General features: G+C 36.9%; 3 protein-coding genes across 11 annotated transcripts in view; 1 reads left to right on the forward strand and 2 right to left on the reverse strand.

Annotated features, from left to right (window-relative positions):
- The window catches only part of LOC135101931 (epidermal growth factor receptor substrate 15 homolog), a 30,154-nt gene extending 19,479 nt beyond the window's left edge, over positions 1–10,675 (forward strand). For 3 of the 4 annotated variants that reach the window (XM_064006316.1, XM_064006314.1, XM_064006315.1), the window contains exons 4-9: positions 77–190; positions 1,342–2,189; positions 4,299–4,483; positions 4,984–5,127; positions 6,432–6,585; positions 8,374–10,675. In XM_064006316.1, coding sequence (XP_063862386.1) covers positions 77–190; positions 1,342–2,189; positions 4,299–4,483; positions 4,984–5,127; positions 6,432–6,585; positions 8,374–9,152 — 2,224 coding nt within the window. In that variant the 3' untranslated portion in view covers positions 9,153–10,675. The remainder of the gene's footprint in view (positions 1–76; positions 191–1,341; positions 2,190–4,298; positions 4,484–4,983; positions 5,128–6,431; positions 6,586–8,373) is intronic. The other variant, XM_064006317.1, reaches the window with a different exon arrangement.
- LOC135101934 (microsomal glutathione S-transferase 1-like) overlaps positions 1–23,998 on the reverse strand; it is a 52,992-nt gene that overhangs the window by 25,836 nt on the left and 3,158 nt on the right. The gene's annotated exons all lie outside the window — the stretch shown is intronic.
- Positions 18,552–23,998, reverse strand: part of LOC135101933 (striatin homolog) — an 8,514-nt gene continuing 3,067 nt past the window's right edge. For 2 of the 6 annotated variants that reach the window (XM_064006332.1, XM_064006336.1), the window contains exon 2: positions 18,552–21,908. In XM_064006332.1, coding sequence (XP_063862402.1) covers positions 19,063–20,028 — 966 coding nt within the window. In that variant the 5' untranslated portion in view covers positions 20,029–21,908 and the 3' untranslated portion in view covers positions 18,552–19,062. Of the gene's footprint in view, positions 21,909–22,655; positions 22,993–23,458; positions 23,592–23,998 lie in introns of those variants that run through there. The other 4 variants (XM_064006337.1, XM_064006334.1, XM_064006335.1 and 1 more) reach the window with 4 other exon arrangements.

Below are 23,998 nucleotides of genomic sequence, written 5' to 3' on the forward strand. Positions count from 1 at the left end.
TGATGAGGAATGACTTCATGGGTTCATTACTTACAAAATCACAGCCACTTATTTCTCCCTTTGATTTATATTTCAGCAAGAACAATTGTGGTCACCATGGTATGCAGCGTGCTCCCTCTTTGGATTCAGCTACTCACAGAGATATTCCCCTTTCTCCCATAATGCAGCTACAGTGTTCCCACAGTGACAGGTTTGTGATATGTGGCCTCAGTGTCTCCCTTTTGATTTGCTTTTCCATCATATGTTTAGGATTTATTTAGTATTTACTGATAAATCAAGTGGATTGCTTCTATAAATTTATTGTTTACTTGTTGATTTCCTTAACAAGAGAATGGCTTAGCAGTCCCACAGGAATATTAATAATTAAGATGGATGTCTAACTAGCTTATCAATGGCACTTTTGGTAAAAATTTGCTTTCTCTTGAAACAAGCCAGGTGTGAGGTTTTTATTTAGTGTTTTCATAATTTATTCACATAAAATTGACAATGAAAACAACAGAAGCTTCAAACCAGCCCATGTCAAGTGAAAGCAGATTTTTTCCAAGAGTGCCATTGGTTGTAACATGATGTACAGCAGCTGCAGTACTATTACAAAGATAGCATAAATTGTACATTTTCCTGAAATAAAACATTGAGGATGCCATTACCATAAGCAAAAGCAATAAATTTAGTGCTCTGTTTCACTATGCTAAAATACATTAACAGTAAAAAAAAAGAGGAAGTTTAGCAAATTAAAAATATACTTATTGAAAAGTACTCCTTTGATACCTCTGTGTCCCTTTTGAGGAACACTTGACCTTATACTGCCATGTATGCAGCATTTCCCATCACTCCCTAAAATTGATTTCAGTACCCCCTGTGTGCTAGCATCCCAGGTTAAAAAACAATGATGTAAAGAGATTGTAGTGGCATAGGAATTTGGAAACCTCACCATCCATTATGAAATGCATCCATGCATTGGAACTGCTTCACATGGTGCACTTAGCCTTTGGGAGGGAACCTAAGTGCTCTTGATCAGTGAAGGTCCCTGAAGGGAAAGACTCTCCAAACCTAGATTAGACCTACTCCCCATCAGAGAAGAGCAATCTTTTGCTTGTGTCCACTTCCATAAGGGAAAATAAGGATGTTAAATGAAATAATGATGACTTATTTATACAGGCTGATAATTCTTTATCTAGATTTCCAAACTTTTAAAACCTCCAAAATCTACAAATTTTCAAGTATTAAAATTTTCTGTAATTTGTTCACATTTCAAACCCAGCTTGACAGAAAAGCAGTATTGTAATAGATGTTATGACCATTAATTGAATGTTATGCATCTTGACTTTCTTTTTTGAACAGTGAGACAGAGGAAGAGAGCAACTCCCGTTTGCTGCATCGCAGTGCTCGCCCCAGTCCTGGTCCTCACCCTAGTAGGCATCATAGGCGGCTGCCTCAGCAGCAGCAGCAGCAGCACCAACAACAACAGCATTGTAATCATCAGCATCAACAACAGCAACAACAACATTCACATAGCTTGCCTGCTACTCCTAGAGTGAATGGCAGTTCACATCATTCAGGTCTTAATGGCAACCTCTTCCCTCTGGGCACATCCCCCTCGTACAGTGCCATCCCTTGCATCTTGGCAGCACAGGCAACTGACCAGGGCAGCCATGTCATGTCCCCAAGCACTAGCCATTACATTACTTGTAGCACTGGGGAAAGCCAACTTGACAACTCTGCTTTCATGGGCTCTCAAGATTCTAAATTGTCTGGTGTGATAGATTACAGCAGCCTTCCTCTCCCAGAGGGAAACCAGGAGCCAATTAAGAGGAATAGAGACATTAGCCGACATATGAGTGAGCCATGTATCACTGAAGCCCAGAGATGCTCTGGAGGACTGTTCAGCTCCCCAAGAAGAAGAGGGACAAGGCATAGATCTAAGGGAGGCTGCCTTGTGGGACCCAAGGAAAGTGGATTTATGGACAATATTAAGGAAAGTGGACAGAGTGAAGGGGAAACAGAGGAGAGCAGTGCATTAGAGGTACAGTGGAGGTTTATTCAGACTTTGGTGTCAGAATTAAATATGACTAAAGCCAGTAATCGAAAGCTGATGGCAGATCTGCACCAGGCCAAGATGGAAATACAAGTCTTGAAGGCTTCCTTGGACTCTTACATCGAGGGAGGTCTGCAGCCTGGGACAATTACTGGTAAATTGAATGGCATTGTCTGTGACAGCATTAGTTGGCGTCTTCTTGTGTTTATCCATTTAGTACACCCTCTCATCAATTTTTGGGGGTACATCAGCATCTTGCTTAGCTTGCCATTGAAGATCACTACGTCATCCCTCAATTTGTGATTAAATAATGCTGGAAAGATTCATGAAATTTTAAAAGAGATAGAGTTTATTAGGAAGTGTTTGTAGAAAATGTATTCAGAGTTAATTTTAATAATTTGGTGTAATCCTATGCAAGCATGGAAGGATGGGAAGTGAGACAAGAGAAAAAAAGAACTGTATTATGGGAATATGTTTTGATCTCTAAAATTTATGATAAAAGAAATTACATTAAGCATTGAAAAAAAAAAAAAGAAAGTGGGGGGAACCATGTAATGGAATAATTGTACAAGCACACCACCAGTGTACTGATTTTCTTGGCTCCTAAGCTTTGCTGGATTGACCATTTTGTTGGACCTCCTGTGACCCTATAGTACAGTGATGCTTAAACTTTTGTTTTTAGTTATCTAATTGTTTTATGTTTATTTGGCTTTGTTTGTCTTTCAGGGTGTGTTGTAAACTATTTCTGGTCTCTTGGAATATGCATACACTCATAAAACATTTCCGTTTTCACAGCATGCAAACAAAGGAAAGCAGGATTGGTAGCCTTTTGCTGTTAAAAAAGTGAGATTTGTCTGTGCTTAGCATGGAATTCAAATCCAGCACATCTTAAGTGTGCATAAAGTGTGCCAACTCCTGCACTATCATGCTTCTTTAGAATTAAATATTGAATTAGATATGTAAACTATGAAGGGTGATGCTTGTCATCTGCCAGTTTTTTGGAGGCATGCAATGGAAGACAAAGGACAAGGTTAGAAGCAGTTGATAGATTTACAAGAGAAGTGCTTGTGTAGATAAAATTAAAGTGATAATAACAGATTTTGTATGTTAGGTAAAGTTGAAGGAGGCAAGATGACATGGCAAAACACAAATTATGTCATCAGTGTAATAAGTTAAAAATGATAAATTAAAATACAAGTCATTGAAAACTAAACACATTAAGAAGAGCAAAAATTTGTAAAATGTGTTCTCAGCTATTATAATTAATTATCACTCATGATTAGATAGCAATGCCAGGTGTATGGGTACAAGTGCAGTAGGGAAGCGGGGGCATGGCTTATCAAAATGTCCAAGTTCATTCACTTTAGTGGTGGAGGGAATCAAATCCAGCACTTTAAGGTAGTCTCAAGGAAGTAACAGAAAGTGAGACGAAATCCATTTCCATTTGGTGTTGTAAATCAAGCCAACATCCCTTAACAATTACTTACTGACTCTGTAATGCATAAAATACATCTGCAACATCCTCTTTTTGTTTGGTGCAGATAAGGATGTTTATTTCATGGCAAATGTATATGTGAATGTCCTATTTATCATAGCTACAGAAGCAGATGTGGATTCAGATGTTAAAGACCATGCGGACGTTCTGTAGACGCAGAGGCAGTTATCAATATATTTGTAGTACATATATATGAATGTGGTAGAGGGAGGTTTCAAGACACTTATTCATCAGTTTTTGACTACTGCTTTGACCCTTTTATGGGACTGGCATTTCAGTGGGCATTTTTTTTTATTGGATTTTTGTTGCCCTTGGCCAGTGTCCTTCCTACATAAAAAAAAAGAAAAAAAAAGTGGTGGTTGCAAGAGGGTGGCCTCCAGTGAAATTGAAAAACAGAGAATTAGAAAGGGAAGAAAGAAATGTTACAGGATTAGAGTATTCAAATCAGGAATAAAAGAAAAGGATTAGAAGGAGACCTGCTGTGTCCAATCTCAGAGGAATTTTAAGGAATGTGTCATATATAGAAAGAAGAGAGTTATAATTGATTTAATTTTGAGCCTTTCTCTTGACAGCAGAGATAGAAATGAGAATATTTAAAATCTTTGTAGAGTGTTTGAAAAAGAGGATGTCTTCTTCATGCTGTGATCAAAAAAAAAAATCCTCCTTTAGTAGTTTGCAAGTTTTTCTTATAATTTCATGACTACAATTTCTTCCTTTTTGTCTCACCACTGGATGATTCCATGATTTTATTCAATTGTGTTGTTTTAGAGATGGTTGGGCAGATCCATGCAGCTCAGAAAGTGCGTGATGAGGCAATGATGTCCCGAATAAAGCTGGCCAATGAGGAGCGCGACGCAGCTCTCACCCACAGCCGGGCCCTCATGGAAAAGCTTAGTCTGTCACCCCAGGGCACATCTACTGCCTCCTGTAGTGCTGTGGAGGCATCAGAGCTTGTAAGTAGCGTTTGTGCCAAATTTTTTATACGAGTGCTGGCAGACCATTCAAAATTTAACAACTTTGTTGAGATGTTTCTATTTCTTGTATCTACAGTATATATTTTTGGTAGTTTCTCCTAATAGGCTCAGTCTTTCCAAAGTGAGATTGATACTTCACATTCTCACATACTAGATTTAAAAATGTGAGGATTAGCGTTGCTTTTTTTTGCCATTAGCTTTTTCCTTTTCTTACTGAATATATAGTAAGAAAAGTCAAAGAAAATTTTTAGGATCTCAGAAAAGGTTTAAAAAAAAGGCCTCTTGGTAGTTCTTGTGACCATCCACATGTTCTTAGAATAAAACATCTGAAAGACACATTAACAGATAGGTAGACAAAGCATCAACACTTACAACCCTTACAAACCATCAACACATGTAACACTTGCTTTTTCTAATCAGTAATATAAGTGATCTTATGGCAACCAGACAGATACATGAGAATATTATCACAATACCAGCAGGAACACCCATCTGGGGGCAATAGCAGCTGTACAAGTTCTCCAAGACGTAGTGACAGACGCCATCAAAAGTCTGGTGATCTGATGCCTTCCTTAATGACCTCAGGGAGCCCTTACACATCCTCACCCCCTGCTTTCACACAAGTATGTACCAATTACTAAAGTGCCATTGTGTTTGAGGTTGTGAACTGGTGTGCTGTTTTTGTATGTTCTCCATGTAATTGTTATTTTCCTTTATCTTCTTAGTAAGGAGTTAAGTAGCAGAGTGGGGACTGGTGTTCCCATTAGAGTCCCATTGTAGTCTTTACCTCCATTTTCCCTAGCTTGTGATGGGTAGCCATAGATAGGCTTTCATTGAAACAATATAATTAGGTTAGTGGGTTAAGTTTTTAAGTCACACAGAATTACCATGACAACAGCATTCCTGTCAGAGGGACCTGGGAAGCTGTATCCCAATGATACACCTCTTTGACTAGCCTTGGGGAGCCTTTTGTTGGTGGCGGCAACCTCAAGATAAAATTTGTTGTGTTCCTCTGACTCCATTCCCATTGGACATGGATGGAAGCAGTCCTGGCTTGAAGTTTAATAGTCATTGACTCATGTTATATATTATTGTTGCCTAACCAATATTTATCAATATCAGTATCATTAAATATTTAATAATACTGATAATGATGAGCTTTGGCATACACCCGTATTACCAGCTGGCCTGATATCACACTTATTGTACCTTTTCTTGGGTGTTGTTGTGGTTGCTGCTCACATGATAATAAAAATAATGCCAGATCATACAAGCATCCTAATGGGATGGTGATGTAAGGTTAAAGTTCCATTCCAATTATTGTTTCTGAATCTTAACACATGCCCTTACATTTTTTATTGAACATGTTTTTCTGCTTTGTTGTCATTTATTGGAATCCTTTTTGCTTTTTATTTTTACATACTGAACTTGACAGTAGTGTATATTATTCTATTTTTACACCTCAGAGGATGTGTAAAAAGGTAATTAATGCCAAATCATGGACATGGTGAAAATATGAAATAGGTTAAATGTAGTTTTTAGAAAGCTCTGAAAGATTGCTTCCTCTCTTCTTTGCGGAGCAGTATTGACGGGTCACCTGGGGCCTGGCCTTCCCCTGCCAGCGCTCGCTGATAGCATGTGCCTCCTTCAGTGCATGTTGGGGCTTCCTGAGGCTGGTCTATTGTGTGGTTGTTCCTTGCATGTTGGAGTCTGCTCAGTTTACTTCTAAAAGTAAAAGGTGTTTGTGGCTAGTAGTTTGAGTGGTGCACCAATTGTTTGTGAGCATATAGAACATGTATTATGACAGTTTATATTGTGTACTTCTGGATATACTCTATGCTAATAATATGATCCAGTCAGAAAAGTGGACTATGAAATAGCAATGAAGTTTTGGGATGATTTGTGAGTGATGAGTATGGATACTTAGGGGCTGGAACAGAGGTCCCTGGGAGAGCGAGAGGCAGCCACAGTGGCACAGCTGGCATTATTAGAGGAAGAACTACGCACCCTTCGACTTGCTACAACCTCTCACCACCACCACCAGCATGAGGGAGGTGAAGGAGGGACGCCAGCCATGCAGGGTGGGTGTCATCAGTGTTGTTGTGTCAGTTCTGAATGCTGATCTTTACTGTGTGTACTTGTTATAAGATAATTGTGTGTGTATTGACTATTGGTGTTAGATATTCAAAATGATATTGAATCTTCATTGGTGAAGTTATATGAGCTCACCTGCTGGTGAAGTGGGAAGAAATCTGTTAGTATATAGCCTTTTATCAACAACACTTTGAATTGTGTATTGCTTTTTTTTCAAGTAGTTTTGCAATATTATTTATCTTTAACTGTATCTTTGAGATAGGGTAAAACCAAGCTAATCTGGAACAGCACTTGGGAATATTGAACCTGACTGAGCTGAAGTATTTATAGAGACCTGTGATCTCTTATTGAACCCCTACATATCAGTACTAAACATTTGATGTATCTCTGTACCACACATTGTCTAGATGTATAAGAGTTGAGATGACCACAAAACTAGCCTTTATGTCTAATAAGTGTTGTCATATGACCTTGGTTGTTGCAGCACCATGCAAGAAATTTTTGATCACTTCACTTCACCTTTGAGGTGTTGTGGTATACACATCTGTACCTCTCTTTTGTTGGTAACAACCTCATAATAGCAACACTCTTTTCAGATTCTGAAGTGTTCTGACTTAAAAAAGGAAAGGGAGATATTTTTATGACCAGCTCTCCCTTATTACAAGTAATTACACATGATATGGGGCTTGGAGTCTGATATGTGGTGATATTATTATTATTATTATTATTATTATTATTATTATTATTATTATTATTATTATTATTATTATTATTATCATCATTATTATATATTATTATTCTTATCATATGCATACTGTCTCAGCTGCCCATCCTTGTGGGAATGTCACTATTGGTGAGGTAGATTATTTCAAGTACCTACATAGGGTTGCATGTTACTGGAGATATGTACAGGAATAGATTTGGAGTTAAATTTAGGAAAGGGGATTAATAAAGTGTTTAGTTGTAGGTTGCTTGGAATGAGTATAAAGAGTAGGTTTTATGAAGCTGTAGGATTACCAACAGCATTGAAACATGGAACATGGGAGCAGGAGAGAAAAGGAGAATGAATTAATGGAGAAACGGTCTTTGAAAACTTGTTGAATAATATCTCAAGGTTAAATAACAAATAAGTAAATTTGAAATTTGAAAGAGAACTGGTATTGTAAGAAAGTTTACTGTTTGAACATAAAAAAGGTGCTTTGATGATTTGGTAATAGAAAAAGGATGGAAAAAATGATAGGGTTCTTGGAAGAAAATAACTGAATGGAACAGAAGAGGTTTAAGCAGCATGAAGAGAGTGATAGATGCACCAGGGATAGCTGTGGAATAAGATAGTAATGATGATGATAATAATAATAATAATGACAATAATAATTATAATAATGTAATAAAAGAAAATAATAATACTAATAATATTTGAATGCAGAGGGAATCAGTGAGGGGTGTGCACAAAGCAGTATGCACCTAGATAAAAAAAAAACATGGAGGGCAGTATATCATGTTTAGATTATTCCCTATGGGTATCATCTGAACCCACTGCAGTATAACTTTACTGTTCATGTATTCACTAGTAACTTGGCTTTGTATAGCGGTCATGAAAAATCTTAAATTTTTCACAAGTGGAAAAGGAAGACCGAGTCGTACATTAAATCTGAGATACCTCCAGGGAGGAGTGGTTTACACTCGCAAATCAGTGCCGGAGTCAGTCCAGTCCCAGATAGCAAGGTTTTGCCATCCTTGTAAATTAGGCAATTAATGATGGACTAACCCCTTAGGTATTAGCAGTGTATCAAATGAGTACGTGGAGGGGCTCTGCTCACAGCTGCGAGAGAGTGAAGCCTCCAGATGGCAGCTTCATGACCAGTGTGCACGTCTCGAGCGGCTTGTCAGCGTCCTGCGGAAAAAGGTAAATGGACTGAATGTGGTGGAGTCGAGCATGGTGCAAGAGGGGACCAAGTTGACACTTGTGGACCTTTCTCTCCGTGCACCGGCTGCTGAAGGGATCTCCAGTTCAAGTCACCTCAATACCCAACCCTCCACATCCTCTGAGGGGGAAGCCAAGGACAGCCTCTCCTCTTTGGAATCTGTGGAAACTGCTTCTGCTTCATCATGGAAGAGAGGGGAGGTTCCTAGCACCACCTCAGGTCATTCCACAACAAACATGCATTCCAGTTATGTGCTGCTCCATTCCTCTGGCTTCAACCCTTCCCATGGCAGTCATGCAAACTTCATATACTCGTCAATGGCACAGGCCAACCCTAACCAGTCCCCAGCTGCCAACTCAACATGCTCTAGTACACCTCCCTCATTGGGTCCTACTACCTCCTCTCCCTCTTCTGTCTCTCCTAAACATAATCATCAACTCAATCATCACCATTATCACCAGCAGCAGCATCAACAACAACAACAACAACAACAACAACAACAACAACAGCAACAACAACAACAGCAGCAGCAGCAGCACCAGCATCACCACCAGCAAGGAGCAAGCCTTAGGAATGACCCAAAACACCTCACAGGTGTCACTATTGTGGGACCCATAACAGAACTTTGATTAATAGTGCTATAATTAGTAATAAGTTGAAAATATCATATTTCTGATTTTAGATTATCACAAATGTATTTTGTTATTACTATTATTATTATTATTAATATTATTATTATTATTATTATTATTATTATTATTATTATTATTATTGGTTATTTTTATACCATTTCTATTACTATTATTTCTACTACTTCTTTTGCCACTTCTATTACTACCAACACTATCACTATTTTTATTATTACTGTAGCTACAATTACAACCATTAACACTATTGCCACTGGTAAACTACTATTGTACTATTACTACTACTACTACTACTACTTTTGTTTTAATTTGTATTGCCATTTAGTTTTTGATATAATGGCAGTATGGTTTTCCTCTTGAAGTTATGGTATCATTTTGAGGTAGGGAAGATCACCACCAACCCTTGTTAGTTTCTGTTTATGCTGCTGTCAGTCTAACATGTTTCCGTCCTCCTGCAGTAGAACCTTGACCCCGTAGCAGCAGCTGGGGCAGATCACATGGGCATGAGAGACTTAAATGAAGGGCATTCTCTACATTTGAAGAGGTGAAAAAAATTGGAATCAAAAGTAGATCTAGGGTGATGAAATGTATCACACTTGAAGTTAAATCTATGCTAATGTAATCTAATTCTAATTACTTCCTTATTGATATTCATTTTTCACTTGTAAGCTTTTACTGTTTAGTTTTGTTATACTTATTCCACAGTTTTAATTTGTAAGGATGTCATAAGCTTAGAGGTGAACAGGCCATGTATGCCACAACCCAGAAAATAGTGGGTACTTGCCCCATGTCCCTGAGTGTGGCAGACATCTAAGGTTCCGCCACATACTTACGGGTAGTCATTGTTCTACTCTACTTACATTTGTGATAAACTTGCCTTGTAATTCTTCTGAGTTTCCTAGTGTGGTGCTTTGTGTCCTTCATGCTGAGGACCAGATCCCTTTCCCCCACCTCTAATGTCAGCAGTTTTGTGGTTTGGCTGGGTGTGCATAGCTAACTCACTTGGATATCAAAATAGCACTGGATGTGATTTACATTTGAGACTGAGTTTTCTCTTCTTTTCCAATAGTAAATTTTCATTACTGTTGAACTAGCTTTATAGATCTGATTTTTCCATAGTGATTATACACTTATTCTGACCAAAGAGATCTAGATTGTCTACTTGTTTCAAGTTAAAATAAGTAGCTATATTAGAATCTATCAACTCAAAGCCAAAAAATATTAATCTGCCTCATTTTTCAAAAGAAGGTATTAACAAATCCTCCACTCCTTTATTTTATCTATTATTTTTATTAAAGTTTGGCTATTTTTTTTTTTTTTTTTTTTAGTCATACCATACCACTAGGGTATGGAGCAAAACTGTGAAATATCAAATTTGAAAATCAGCAGTTCTTTAGCAACATAGAATTACTCATTACCAGGAATGGGAACTTTCATTTTTTTTTCTTTTTAAGCTTCCTATTTTACACTTCCCCCTGTGTCACCCATACTTTCTATATATATATATATATATATATATATATATATATATATATATATATATATATATATATATATATATATATATATATATATATATATATATATATATATATATATATTTTTTTTTTTTTTTTTTTTCTGTATCCACTCTCCTGATCTTGGTCTACTATACCCTATCCTCCACTCCTTTATTTTATCTATTATTTTTATTAAAGTTTGGCTATTTTTTTACTCATTACCAGGAATGGGGACGCAATTTTTTTTTTTTTTTTTTTTTTTAAGTTTCCTGTTTTACACTTCCCCTGTGTCACCCATACTTTCTATATTTCTTTATATGCTTCTTTTTTCTGTATCCACTCTCCCGATCTTTGTCTACCCTCTTTTATACTTTCTTGTTTTCTTACTTGTTGCCACCATCAAAAATTTCAGAATTTTTTAGCACATTTGGGGAAATTTTTGTGTGTTAATTATGCATCATGCTTATTGTTATTGGTAGCTTATTAGAACATACAGAACACCATGCCCAAAAACAGTATTTCCAGAGTTAACAAATATTATGAAGATGAGTCTCAATAGATGTTATGATCAGTATGGAACTTAATATGATATCTGGGACTGCGATACCTCTTGAGCGAAGTCCACTTGAAGAGCAGTTGGCTTAAGACTCTAGGGCTTTTTTTTTTTTTCACATGTAAGCTGTGATTTATATCTCATAGAACAACTTATGAAATCTGGCATGTTTTTATCAAGACATCTCATAGAAATAAGAAAAGGAAGTTGTCCCTCAAGCTATTAGACTCGTGTTCATAGAAGTGATAGGTGAGTCCAACTTTTTTTTTTCTTTTTTTTTTTTTAGTTACTCTTTTTTCCAGTAAAATTAGACCTATAAAGGAAAAGAAAAAAGTTATTATAAACTAATGTCATAAAACAATACAAAATATTTAGTGCCATTAATACATGTTGCCCTCAGATGAGTGTGTGGTGTTTGCCAAATATTATGTCACTGTTGATATTTGTCACCGTGTCCCATTTTAGGATGTTTTATGTATGAACAAGCTCTGTTTAGTCAGTGACAAATAATACAGCATAGATTTTGATATACTAAAAGGATGGAGGAATGGGATCCTTTTGTTTGTGTTTGGTTCTAGTAGCAAAAAACAGAGCCTTGGTTCATGTAGAATTAGGATTATTGTATTTTCATATATTTGTTGAACACTTGTTTCATTCATGTTTTATGCAGCTTTATAGCCATCTAGTTATTAAGTTATTATCTATCTATATATCTGGCCAATATCCCATGCAAAGTAGTTAGCCAAAAAAAAAAAAAGTTTCCACTAGCACATGCTTAGTCACATCCTCACATGTTGATCTCTAAGGTAGGGAAAAAGGACTAATCCCCACTGACAACACTGTGAGATTGCAAGACATCCAGGTCTTTTTTATAAGGACCTGATAACAGAAATGGTTTACCCCTTGCTGTACTATAATAGACTTATACTTTATCACTTTTGACTATAGTTGATTGAGCCAGATGTTGGTGAACCTGCCATAGAAACCTAGACTGCTATTTTATTTCTGTATTCACAACCACTCAACAGTCATCTCTGTCATGCACAACTACTATTTCTTGTTCCACAGACATTCCTTTATTTTACTTTTTCTGTCTTTCTTAATTTTAATGTATTTCACATCATGGACATTAAATATATTTAATATCCACACAACATACATTTTCAGCTGTAGTGTCCAGATTCCCAGCAATACCTGATCAACAATCATTCTAAGACCAACTACACAACTACACATACTGTTTGGCAATGACCAACTTTTTCCTGCAAAAAAAAAAAAAAAAAAAAGTCACTGAAACATTAGTCTTTATAGTTGGTGCCGTTTACACTTGGCTTTTTTTTTTATATAGAAAATAATAAGGTTAATACTATTTGAGGAGTTTTTGTATACTGTACTAAAGATATGTCATTGTTATTCAGTTTTCTTCCTTTCACATTTATTTATTTATATATTTTTATTTATTTTTTTCCTCCCTTTTTTTCCTGTGAGGTATGAGGGATGAACTAATTTTACACCTTCACCCACAATGTGCCTGTTGAAAGCTTCTGCTGACCTGCTCACTTAAATCCCCTTTGTGTAGAAAATCACTGCACATTTGTTGTTACATTTGTGGTAGTACAATTCTTTGTTGTAATTTTTCTAAATCTATCTCATTCCAGTGTAGCATGAGAAGTTCAATGGTGCTGTTTATACAAGATCATTTTTAGCCTGTATGAATGGCACTGCTTGCCATATCAGAATTTCATTATTCCCTTTTATAGAACAATTTGTATAGCAGTATTTGATGGATATGAATTTCCGCAATAATACTATATGTAAGCAAAGGGGTATCAGTAATCCATTCACAAAAAACTTGCATGCCTGAGAATAGATCCTTTGCAGTATGATGCATTTAATGCAACAGACTCTGGATTCTGTATTACACATGAGAAGGGAGATGAGAAGTATTATATTTACTTAGTTATTATGATGTGTAATTCATATACATTTGTGGATTTGTTCACAGCATCTTATGTTTTGAAAATTAATGAAATTACTATGTTTTTAGAAATATGATTAGGTATTAATCTGACTTCAGAACTAAGTAATTTCTTTACAGTTTTCTTCTCATCCAAAGCTAACTGGCCTGCTGTCTTACATTAGTTAACATCAAGTTGTACTACATTGTTGCGTTCTCCTCATTCATGATTTTTAATAGTGCCATTTTTTTTTTATTTTGCCAATCTAGGTGTATGCACTCTCTCTCTCTCTCTCTCTCTCTCTCTCTCTCTCTCTCTCTCTCTCTCTCTCTCTCTCTCTCTCTCTCTCTCTCTCTCTCTCTCTCTCTCTCTCTGAAATTAATTACAGTGATAATATGGATATTTTAGTAAATTAGGTTTAAACTTTGATGCTTGCCATGCTATATCATTCCTCCTCCCTCTTTGTTTTTCCTAACACAATGCCAAAGGTGTATGTGTGTGTGTGTGTGTGTGTGTGTGTGTGTGTGTGTGTGTGTGTGTGTGTGTGTGTGTGTGTGTGTGTGTGTGTGTGTGTGTGTAATTCTTTGATAACTAAGTCATTAGTTATCACATCTATAGTGCCACACAGAGGGAGCACAGACAAGCAAGAGGCTGTCCAACTCATAGGAAGGACTGTCACAGATAATTTCATCTTGCTCAGTCTTATGTTGAATGGAAGATAAACTGAGTCTGGTCACTCCTGGCTTGGATGATTTTTTCAGTTTCTTCATTTTAAAGGGCCATATCCAGAGCACAAGGAGAAGGATAAGTGTTAATAGCACCTTAAAAGTAGCACTGTTATGGGTATCTTTTTTTTTTCCCCATAAATCAAAGAAAGAAAGAAAAATCAAATAATATATGGTTAATGTACAAATTGCCTTTAGTATATAAGTGGACGTAGTAATAATTTTTATGCGAATTACACGTTTTCAGTATGAATTTTGGGTTAATGATGAAGAGAAGGCACACAAAATGGTTGCTATGCTTGACCCGTGATACTTAGAAATGTTAAGGTTGATTATGTGGGCTGCTCTTCATTCATGTTGTTTTTGGTATTTAATTATGTTATGTCATAAATTGGTTCTGTGAAAATGTATAATCTGCACAATTCTTGAGAGGTTAGAGGGAAGGGAGCAATACAGTGAATCCTCCTCTCTGGATATGGCCTTGTAATAGTACTTAGTGTGTGGTATTTCTCCATCTGTCCATGTGTGTGACAGCTGGAGATCCACTTAAGTATCCTTATAAGTATTGGGATGTCTGCCTTTTATACAAATATTATACACATTGTCATATACCATGATGGACAAGTTAGCCACTGTGAGTACAATAGTATTTTCCTAAGTGCACTTTAAGTTATGTGCATGAGTGCCATCACCTTGAACTTGAAAAGTAGTAATTTGTCTCAACACCCTTCTTACGAGTCCCCACCACTCTTCTGTTCTGCATAAGCCAAAGCTAATCAGTAGTGTAGTTTTTCTTAATAATTCATGATCTATTTATGTTTATTGTATTTTATTTGTATACTTAGATTTAATTAGTCACTTGGATAAGTCATGAGTGTGACTGACCGTTGTTGCATTAAAGTCCAGAAGTAAATAAGGTTCTTAAGGTGGCCTTTTATTCCTTATCTGAAAATTGGTAAGGAAAAGGAAAACTTGTAAGAGGCAGTCTGTTTCAAGTAGTTTTTGTTTTATATTGTAAAGGACAAATTTCCTCTCCCCCAGACTTAATATACTAACCCTGAGGTATTTTACTAAAACACAGGAATGTATATAATACTTTGTTTCATATAGTCTGTGCTCATGTTGGGCATGAGAAATCAAGTCTTCTAGCATTGTCATGAGTGGGCAAAATTGTACTTTGACAAGATGGAAACAGTTAGCACATTACATTCATATATTGCTAGTCTGTATTGTTGTTTAGAGCAATGTTCAGTATGTGGAAAGCTTTTGTTGTCTAAAATTGTATGCAATATCTTTTCATATACATATGTGCTATCTTTTATGTAAAACAAAGATGGTCCTCAAAATTATATATATAGTATTCAAATGTTTTTTTCCTTTTTTTCCCCTACTCATAGTGAACCTGGTTGTAGGTACTGTGGTGTGAGATGACAACTGGTGTAAAAATTGTTGGCTTTGGTTCTTTAACCAACTATTCATTAAACACCAGTTGTTGCCAATATAACTGCAATATAAAAACCTGTTATCAAGGCTTTCTGTGGTCACTATGGTGGCAGTGTGTTTCCCAGCTATGTATTGTGATGTGGTCTGTTGCTGCCCTGTAGAACCCTATCACAGCCACCCCATTAGAGGTATCAGAAGTTTGATGCTTTTTTTTTAAAGAATACCCTAAGCATATTCTCCTTCATCTATTTAAGTTTCCTACAGCATATAAGCAGTGGGGAGAATATCAAAATGCTTTGTTGTGTTTTGACAAAATGAAATTATTTTCTTGAATATTAGTAATGAATATTAAGTATAATAAAAATTAATGGCCAATTGGCCATTGGTGTTAGAATAGCTGATAAAATATGCCAAAAGTTTAGATTGTCAGATATTTCCTCAACAATGAAAACAGGTGGGGATGTGCTCAGAAGGCAGTTTTGGGAGTAAGGACAGAGCATTTTCAGATGTACAGAATATCTTGGAACATAATCATTTTCAGTATTGTACTCATGTCAATGATAGACTGAATGTGATGTTTTTTGTGGCCATTGTACAGAGCTGCCACTATATGTTTTTAGTAATATACCGTCCATAGTGCCTTTGTGGCACTTAAATAGCTATATCAGGAGGAAGACTCAGTGATGAAACATACAGGTTGAAAGTGCCTCACTACTTTTTTTTTCTTTCTTTTCTTCCCTCATTGTTATCTGAGCAATACAACAGTTTAGGAAGGAACATGTTAATGAAAATCATAATGTATTTCAACATGAAAATGTTTTTATTTGATGATTATGTTTGTTACTAAATAGTCACTTCCAGTTTTGTGAACCTAGAAGTTTCTAATAGGGTAGATGTCATTAGTATTTATTTTTGTGAAAATTGTTAGATAAATTATTAAGGGAAAGTCTTATGAAATGAGTATTTCATTTTTTTCCACATATCAGATATTTTTATTGTTATAAGTCCTTTAATTTCCATTATTATTTCATGATATAAGGAATCAAACTCAGAATTTTGTCATGCACTGTACAGAATGGAGAAAATACTAACCTCCATCAGGTAATAATATGATAAAGTTGGCACAACTTCCATGAGGTGCAGTTAGTGGTACCATTCCTCTTCACATCAAAATAAGAAATTTTTTTTTTTTTTTTTTTAAGTGAGTGAGGAAAATAGTGGAGAAGAATATGAGATAATTCACTCTTGACTTCACTGTATTTTTGGACTTGATATTTCAATTTCCTTTGGATCCACGTCTAATGGAGAGACCGATTTGGTTGTGCTACCTGCCTATGGGTATGTGACCAACATATAGTTTAAATTGCTTGATGCACAAGTACAGCATAAGGATTTTGTTTTGAGTGTATGAGTGATGACAAGACCTAGGTTAGTGAGTGCCCATTCCATGAGTGCTACGTTCCACTAATTTTGCAACTGGTAAGATGCTGGAAATAATAAAATGTACCAAAATATAACAACAAGCTGAAACAAAAAATTATTTCAATTTTTGTTTTTTATGGAGCCAAAAAAGAGGATCTGGAAAATTGTTACATGAAAAATTGTGTATTACAACAAAAATTATGGATATTTATCATTAAACTGAGAGAAACAATTTAAGTAAGTTACTCTTGGCTAAAAAACTGTCATTAATTAGTTCTATGTTTTACCAACTCTGTGTCATACTGGAACTACATTCATGTAATGTGTAAGTTGCAGCCAAGGATTTGTCATTGGAAGATAGCAGTAGATGTTGCTCAAACTCATTTTTATAGTGTCTTGTTCTTTTGATGTATGAGTATTTGCCAGCTTAGCACATAAGATTAGCTAGTTTAAGTAAGCTTTTGAATGAATTTTTTATAAAATCATGATTAGTGGAGGTAATATCCTGCATGCAATACTGAGTCTGTAAGTCCATAGAATGCATCAGGAGAGGAGAAAGGATTATTCAGTATGCTGTCAATTTTATGACTGCTTGGTGTTGCGTATTGTGACAACATTGTGATAACAAGCATACACTGTATATGTTACAACAATATAGTTTGGTTGCAGTTCACTGGATGTAGGACCACCTTAGAAAATGAAAGGCAGGTCCAGAAAGTTATATATTACCATATGACGTAAGTTACAAGGCAGGTAATGGCAATAGTTATAGCATTAATGACAAAAACATATCACATCTTAAAAAATATCATGATAATCCTTGTGAGTAAAAGACATCTCTTTTCCCCAGTGTATAGTGTAAAGCTCACTAAGTCCCTGTGTATGTTGCTTAAGTGCTGCTCATCTTTTGTACTTGTAGCAATGAGATTCTTGACTAGAGATGTTATGACATTACTGTGACTTTAAATCCCCTGAGCGCCTTAAGTCATGGAAATAACCTAGCATGCACTGCACTCAACAAACTAAGTAGATCTCTAATAAAATGTAAATATTACTTGTACTAATAAACGCATTCTTTCTCCTTGTTGTTTTGAGCACTTTTTTTTTTTCTAATGAGTAGGCCAAGGGTAAAACAGAAAAAGAAAGCCCACTCATAATGCCATTCCCAAAATAAGAAATTTTAGAAGAATCAAGAGCAGAACAATTCAGTTCCTGAGGTGTCTCAATACTTTTTTCTTTCAAAAGTAAAAAAAAAAAAGTTACGAAGTATATCAGTGAAGGGAGTGAAAGAATTAAGATACTGGTCAACTCCTGCATTAGTGAGTTGGATAGCATAGAGGTGAGAGTAAGTATAAAGTCTCATGTTAAAATGTATAGTGGTTGCCCTGTGATTACAGAGAGAGAGAGAGAGAGAGAGATATGCTTGGGATTAGAACAAAACTAAAGTTTTGTTGGAGTGTTTGGATTGAAAGTTGTAGCATGATTGAGTTTTTGCACCTATTTAAACTCGAGCTACAGAGATTTTACGATGAAAATTTACTTCAAAACAATTGACTCAATCCACGTAAAAATAAATAAATAAATAAATAAATAAAATGGATAAATAAATAAGTAAAATGCAACAAAACCTGACACAATCATAGGGGGTTACTTTAGAAAGAACAACTTTAGTAGGAGAAATCTAATTAGGAGGGATCTTGCAGTGTTTTTTAGTCATTATTCATTCATGGTACATTACGACGACTGAATCAGGTTCGGACACAAAGAGACAATGAGTGAAGTCGTTTGCTTCAACATTTTATTGAAAAAAAAAGAATCACTTCAGAAATTCATCATTCTCACTACATAACATATATCTATTTGAAAATATCCAGTTCTCTTTTCAGTGGTTTACCATATTTAAGTCTTAGTGGAAAAATACGTTTTAAATCTCGACTGGGTCGTAATTTGTCACTATTTTATAAAAAATAAGAAAATAAATCTCTTCAGAAATTCACCATCCTCCCAGCGCAACATAATATATCTATATGAAAATATCCATTTATTCCTTCAATATTTTTTAAATTTCCTTCAAGCCTTAAAATAAACAAGTAAATCAATGAATAAATAATTGTCGACCGTCTGAGTTTTCTTGTAAAATCCCACTGGATACATTTGAGAATCACGCCTCGTTAATTTCCCACCACTGGCAATTTTTTCCCTCATTAATATTTGTCACCGTGCTTTTTTTTTTTCACGTCTAGTTACACAAGGCTTGCAGATCTCACTCATTTGTTCCAATTACTTTTCATCCTATCGAAAGAAGCTTGAAAGGCTATCCATGAAATCAGGATGCTCGCAGAATTCCGCCCACTCCTGAAGACTGATGTTGTCTAGAAACTCACGGACGCAGGGGGTCATCACTTCTTCCCCAAGTAGCATCTCCACTAAACAGGGGACTTCCCTCCGCAGCCCATGGTTCAATAGCCTTCCTGTGTAGCTCTTGTAGTATTCAGTAGCATTCATGACCAAACGAAACTCGTCCGTGAGTGCATCCATCTTCTCTCTTTCCCTTGCTGCGTGTTTAGATTGCACTGAGGTGTGTATATCATCGTGTAGGTGTTGTTGTAACTCTTCCTCGTTATAATCTGAGGAGGAGGAGGGGGAGGAGATGCAATTGCTGGAGCACCTGGAGGACATGAACTCAGTGTCATCGTCATCAATGAATTCAAGTGTTGGGTCGCTGGTGAAAACTGAGTTACTTGTATGGGACTTCAGAGTGTTCGTGATTGCTGTGTTTCTAATTTTGGGTCTAGTGGGAGTCATGGTGGGAGTGGTGGTTGTGGTGGTAGTCATCGTTTCAAGTACAGTTGTGACGGTGATGGCGGGGAAAGGTTGAATTATGTCGGCGGTGTCTCTAGTAGCGGTGGTTGTGATAGGGAAGACGGTATCTGCCATAGTTGGTTGCGTATTGACGGTAGTGTTGGTGGCGGTGAGGACTGGCATCGTGTTTCTGTTGGGGACTGCCTCACTGTCGTTTGTATAATTCTCATCATCGTTTACTTCACTTACACTTTCAGTTTCGTTGACCTGATCATCACGTAATGGTTCATTCATGTATTTTTCCACGTCCTTGTTATCCTTTTCATTCTCTTCCTCTTTTGCTTCCTTATCTTCGTCATCGCCCTTTTCCCCCTCATTTTCATAATAATAATCATCATTATCCATGTCTTCCTCATCTATAACCACCTTTTCACTGTCACTGTAACTCATCTCCATTTCCTCATCTCTTCTATCTTCCTCCTCCTCCTGTCCGGCACTCCATCACGTATTTACTTCTAACGAGCTTCAGGAAAAAAGAACCCAGGACTTCTTCCCTCCTTTCTTCCCTCACGTGTTTCAGCATCTCCCAGAGGACGAGTGCGAATCTGTACTTGTCCTCTTCCATATGCCTCATATATTCCTTTATGGCCTTCTTCGCCTCTCTGATTGGCTTTGCCTCCCCCATTGGCAGGAGTGGGAGGAGATAGAACTGAAGCGCCTTCCACAGGTTAAGATAAGCGATCGTGAATTTAATCTTTTCTAGTTGGACTTCCCGCTCAGTCCTCGTTTTCGTTTTCATCGATATCGGAGCATCGCCTTTCTCAGCAATGTTATCAGCTAGCTTGTACACAGCAGGATGACCGTATTTGTCTTCCAGGTTACGAATGGCTTCTATGAGCTCAAAGGTTTTCTCATAAGGCTCAAAGTTGTGTTTTACTGTGTCGGATACTCTTGGTGCTGCTGGTGATGTTCCTGACGATGATGTAGAAGTGATTGTGAGGTTGGAGGTAGACTTACTGAAAGGGCAAGTGGCTGTTGGTGATGATAGTATGTTCTTTCCATTGATGCTTTTTACTCTTTTTTTTTTGTTCGTACTATGTTCTTTGTGTTTCCTCTTCCTTCCTTATCTTTCCTTGGTATAGTTGGTGTATTCCCTACTATATCCATCTCCTTGGTCTCCAGGTTTGCTTTCATTTCCTCCATTGTTTTCATTGTATTGATGTTTTCTTTCTGGTTTTCATCCTCTGCTGGTCGTGGCAATGATGGGTGTGGTTGTGCTGTTTTCTGTGCGTTCCTGTTACCTCTTACCAGGACCATATCATCTTTAGAATTCACAGGGTTAACATTCAAAGAGGATTTCGTTCTTCTCTTTTTCATCTGGCATTCATCCTCGGTACGTAACATATCCGTAATTAACACTTTATGCAGTTTCTCATCAAAAATCTCAGTCCTATCTAAACTGACATTATTCTCTTCACTGTTTTTCATAACTACGGTTTTCTCTCTGTCCTTTTTCTCTCCCTCAAACATCCTCTCCCTTTCTAAGTCATGCTCAACCTCTTTCATTTTTAGTGCTAACACATGTATTTCATTTCCTTCGTCCACCTCCTCGACCATGTTGAACATTTGTACCTCATCATGTCCTCTTTCCTCCTTCGTCACTGTTCTCAGCTTAGCAGACTCCATCACATGCCACATCTTAGTTGTTTTTTTCGTGCCGTCATTCTCGCCGTTCTTTGTTGTTTCCATTTCCTTCCTTCCTTCCTTCCTTTTCTTCGTCCCAAGAAGGAATTACCACCTTGGGAAAAAGCCACTCGAAGTGGGACTTCACTGGCTGAACGGTAACAGATGCGGAGAAGCCTCCGCTGACGTCATCAAGCATGCCCACAATTTTAGCTTCCTCCTTCTCCTTCTTGATGATATGCTTCGGCTTCCTCTCCTTTCGCATCTTCTTCACCAACTCCCGATACTTCTCCAGTGTCATCGTCCTGAGCTTACCCTTACGGAATTGATTCACATTTTGTCCATGGCCTTCTTTCCAGCTCACTCCCACGTATTCTGTCTTGAAGGCGCCGCTATAGTATCTCACAGCTGGGACTCCAGACTTCCTAAGATGCCTCGATATATTAAGTGACTTCGCTTCCTGCAATCCCAGGCCAGTACAGTAGTCGTGGTAGGCCTTGAGCACGTCCTCCCTGTCAACTGAATGCATTGGGAGACGGGTGAGGACAAGGTGACTCTTGAAGAAGGCCATGAAGGAGTCCTTGCCGATGTAGTGCTTCTGGCGGCACGTGTCCAGTTCTAACAGCATGCTGCTTGGCGAGGTGTTTGGAGAGCTGTGAGGGATGATAAAAAGCATACAGTTAATGTAAAAGTGAAGGGAGGTGAAGGAGAACAACAGGATACAGGAAACATGAACCTGTAGAGTAAGAAGAACAAATGAGTGTGAGTAAAACAGAGGGACGAAAGGAACGAGAAAAGAGGAGAATAGTTTGAGAAAGAAAACACGGAGAAGTGAACCCTTAATTTGTCACAAGCAGCAAGATCCTTACAACAGACCGTTATAGTTAGCCCTAATGTCCGTCGAAGAAAACAATGCATATAGGCCAAAAAATAAAGCAAACCAGGTATCAGGATTAATTTTTAGAAGTGTTAAAAATAGAAGTCCAGAAGTAATATTAAAGTTACCTTTGGCGCTGGTCAGACTTCATCTAGACTATGCTGTGCATTTCTGGTTCATATTACAAGAATGATATAAGTCTATTAGAATCAGTACAAAGAATACAGAAAAAAAGAAAAAAAGTAAATGAAGTGAGAAAAAAACTCCAGCTAGATTTCTTATACGTAATACGTTGCGATAGTATTAATGGGATTACCCCAGATATGTAACCTAGGTGATAAAAAAAAAATAAGTAAATGAGTAAGTAGATAGATAATTGAGAATAAATGAATAACTAAAATAAAAACTCCAACTCATTGTCACGGATAATTTTCGCGCCAATCTCTTCTGCAGCCTGTGAGATCCTCCCTTTCACTGCGTTTTACAGCCGAACCTAATAGAACCATGCCAATAAAATTCTTACTTCATTATTGTTTCGCAGAAGATTAAAAAACAATCGGAACTTTTGCTCATGTGCTGGGCCAGGGTCGTGAGGGAGAAGAAACCCCAGAGACTTTCTGCGCCACCTTCAGGAGCTGGAGTGAGTCGGGCAGCGGCGGCAACTCTCACGTTTTGGAAACATTCGAGGGAAAGTTTCCATGAATGAATGGGTGAGTGGTAGATGGATGGATGGATGGACGCACGAGAAGATAGGTGGATGGATGGATGTTTCCAAATTTTCTCAAACTTTTTTCGAATATTTTCAAAACGTTTTCCAAATGTTTTCCAAATATTTATTAAATGATTCTCAAATGTTTATAAAAAAAATGTTTCGACATGTTTCTCAAATGTTTCCCAAATATTTCTTAAATATTTCACAAATGTTTTTCAAATGTTTCCAGAATGTTTCTCAAATATTTCCCAAATGTTTCCCAAATGTTTCTGAAACGTTTAAAATATGTTTATAAGCATTGTTTCCAAGTAATGTGGACAGGCCTAAAGACATGTCTCATCTGGTACCACTGTAGCGATAGTATACACACAACTGGCAACACTGCACTCAGCTGTGAGCTAGTGTGCAGCGTTGCCAGACGTACGATAATTGTTGTACATGTACAATAATTTTTGCCCGTGTACGATGTTCAATGGGACTCATACGATAATACGATAATTTGGGAATTCGTACGATATTTTCATGAACTATACAATAATTTGAGTGAAAATTAATGTTATCAATATCAGGTAATGCAAAATTTCTTATATAAATTTGAATAACAAAATAAAAACCTGAAAGTGCCGGATGTATTGCTTTCCTTACGAGACAAGTCTCACCATATGAGTGAACAACAAGTCTCGTTCTTGTCTGCGACCAGTCCGTCCGCTACCCGAGTCCCCGTCTCACAGTCTCGTAGTCGTCAGCAGAGTTGCCAGATTGTTTTGGCCATATTATCGTACTACACAGGTTGAAATTATTGTACTTCTGGTAAAATTATCGTACATATGTAATTATTCCAAATATTATGCAAAACTGCCACTTTCCAAATACAGCAGAATTTAGGTATATATATATATATATATATATATATATATATATATATATATATATATATATATATATATATATATATATATATATATATATATATATATATATATATAAAGAGAGAGAGAGAGAGAGAGAGAGAGAGAGAGAGAGAGAGAGAGAGAGAGAGAGAGAGAGAGAGAGAGAGAGAGAGAGAGAGACTCCGCCAGTAATTTCTTCATTGTTACTCGTTCACAGACGGCAAGTTCTGTGACTCTCCCTCTCCCTCTTCCTCGCCCTCACAA

The sequence above is a fragment of the Scylla paramamosain genome, chromosome 7 (genome assembly GCF_035594125.1).
Source record: "Scylla paramamosain isolate STU-SP2022 chromosome 7, ASM3559412v1, whole genome shotgun sequence".
Classification (NCBI taxonomy): Eukaryota; Metazoa; Arthropoda; class Malacostraca; order Decapoda; family Portunidae; genus Scylla; species Scylla paramamosain.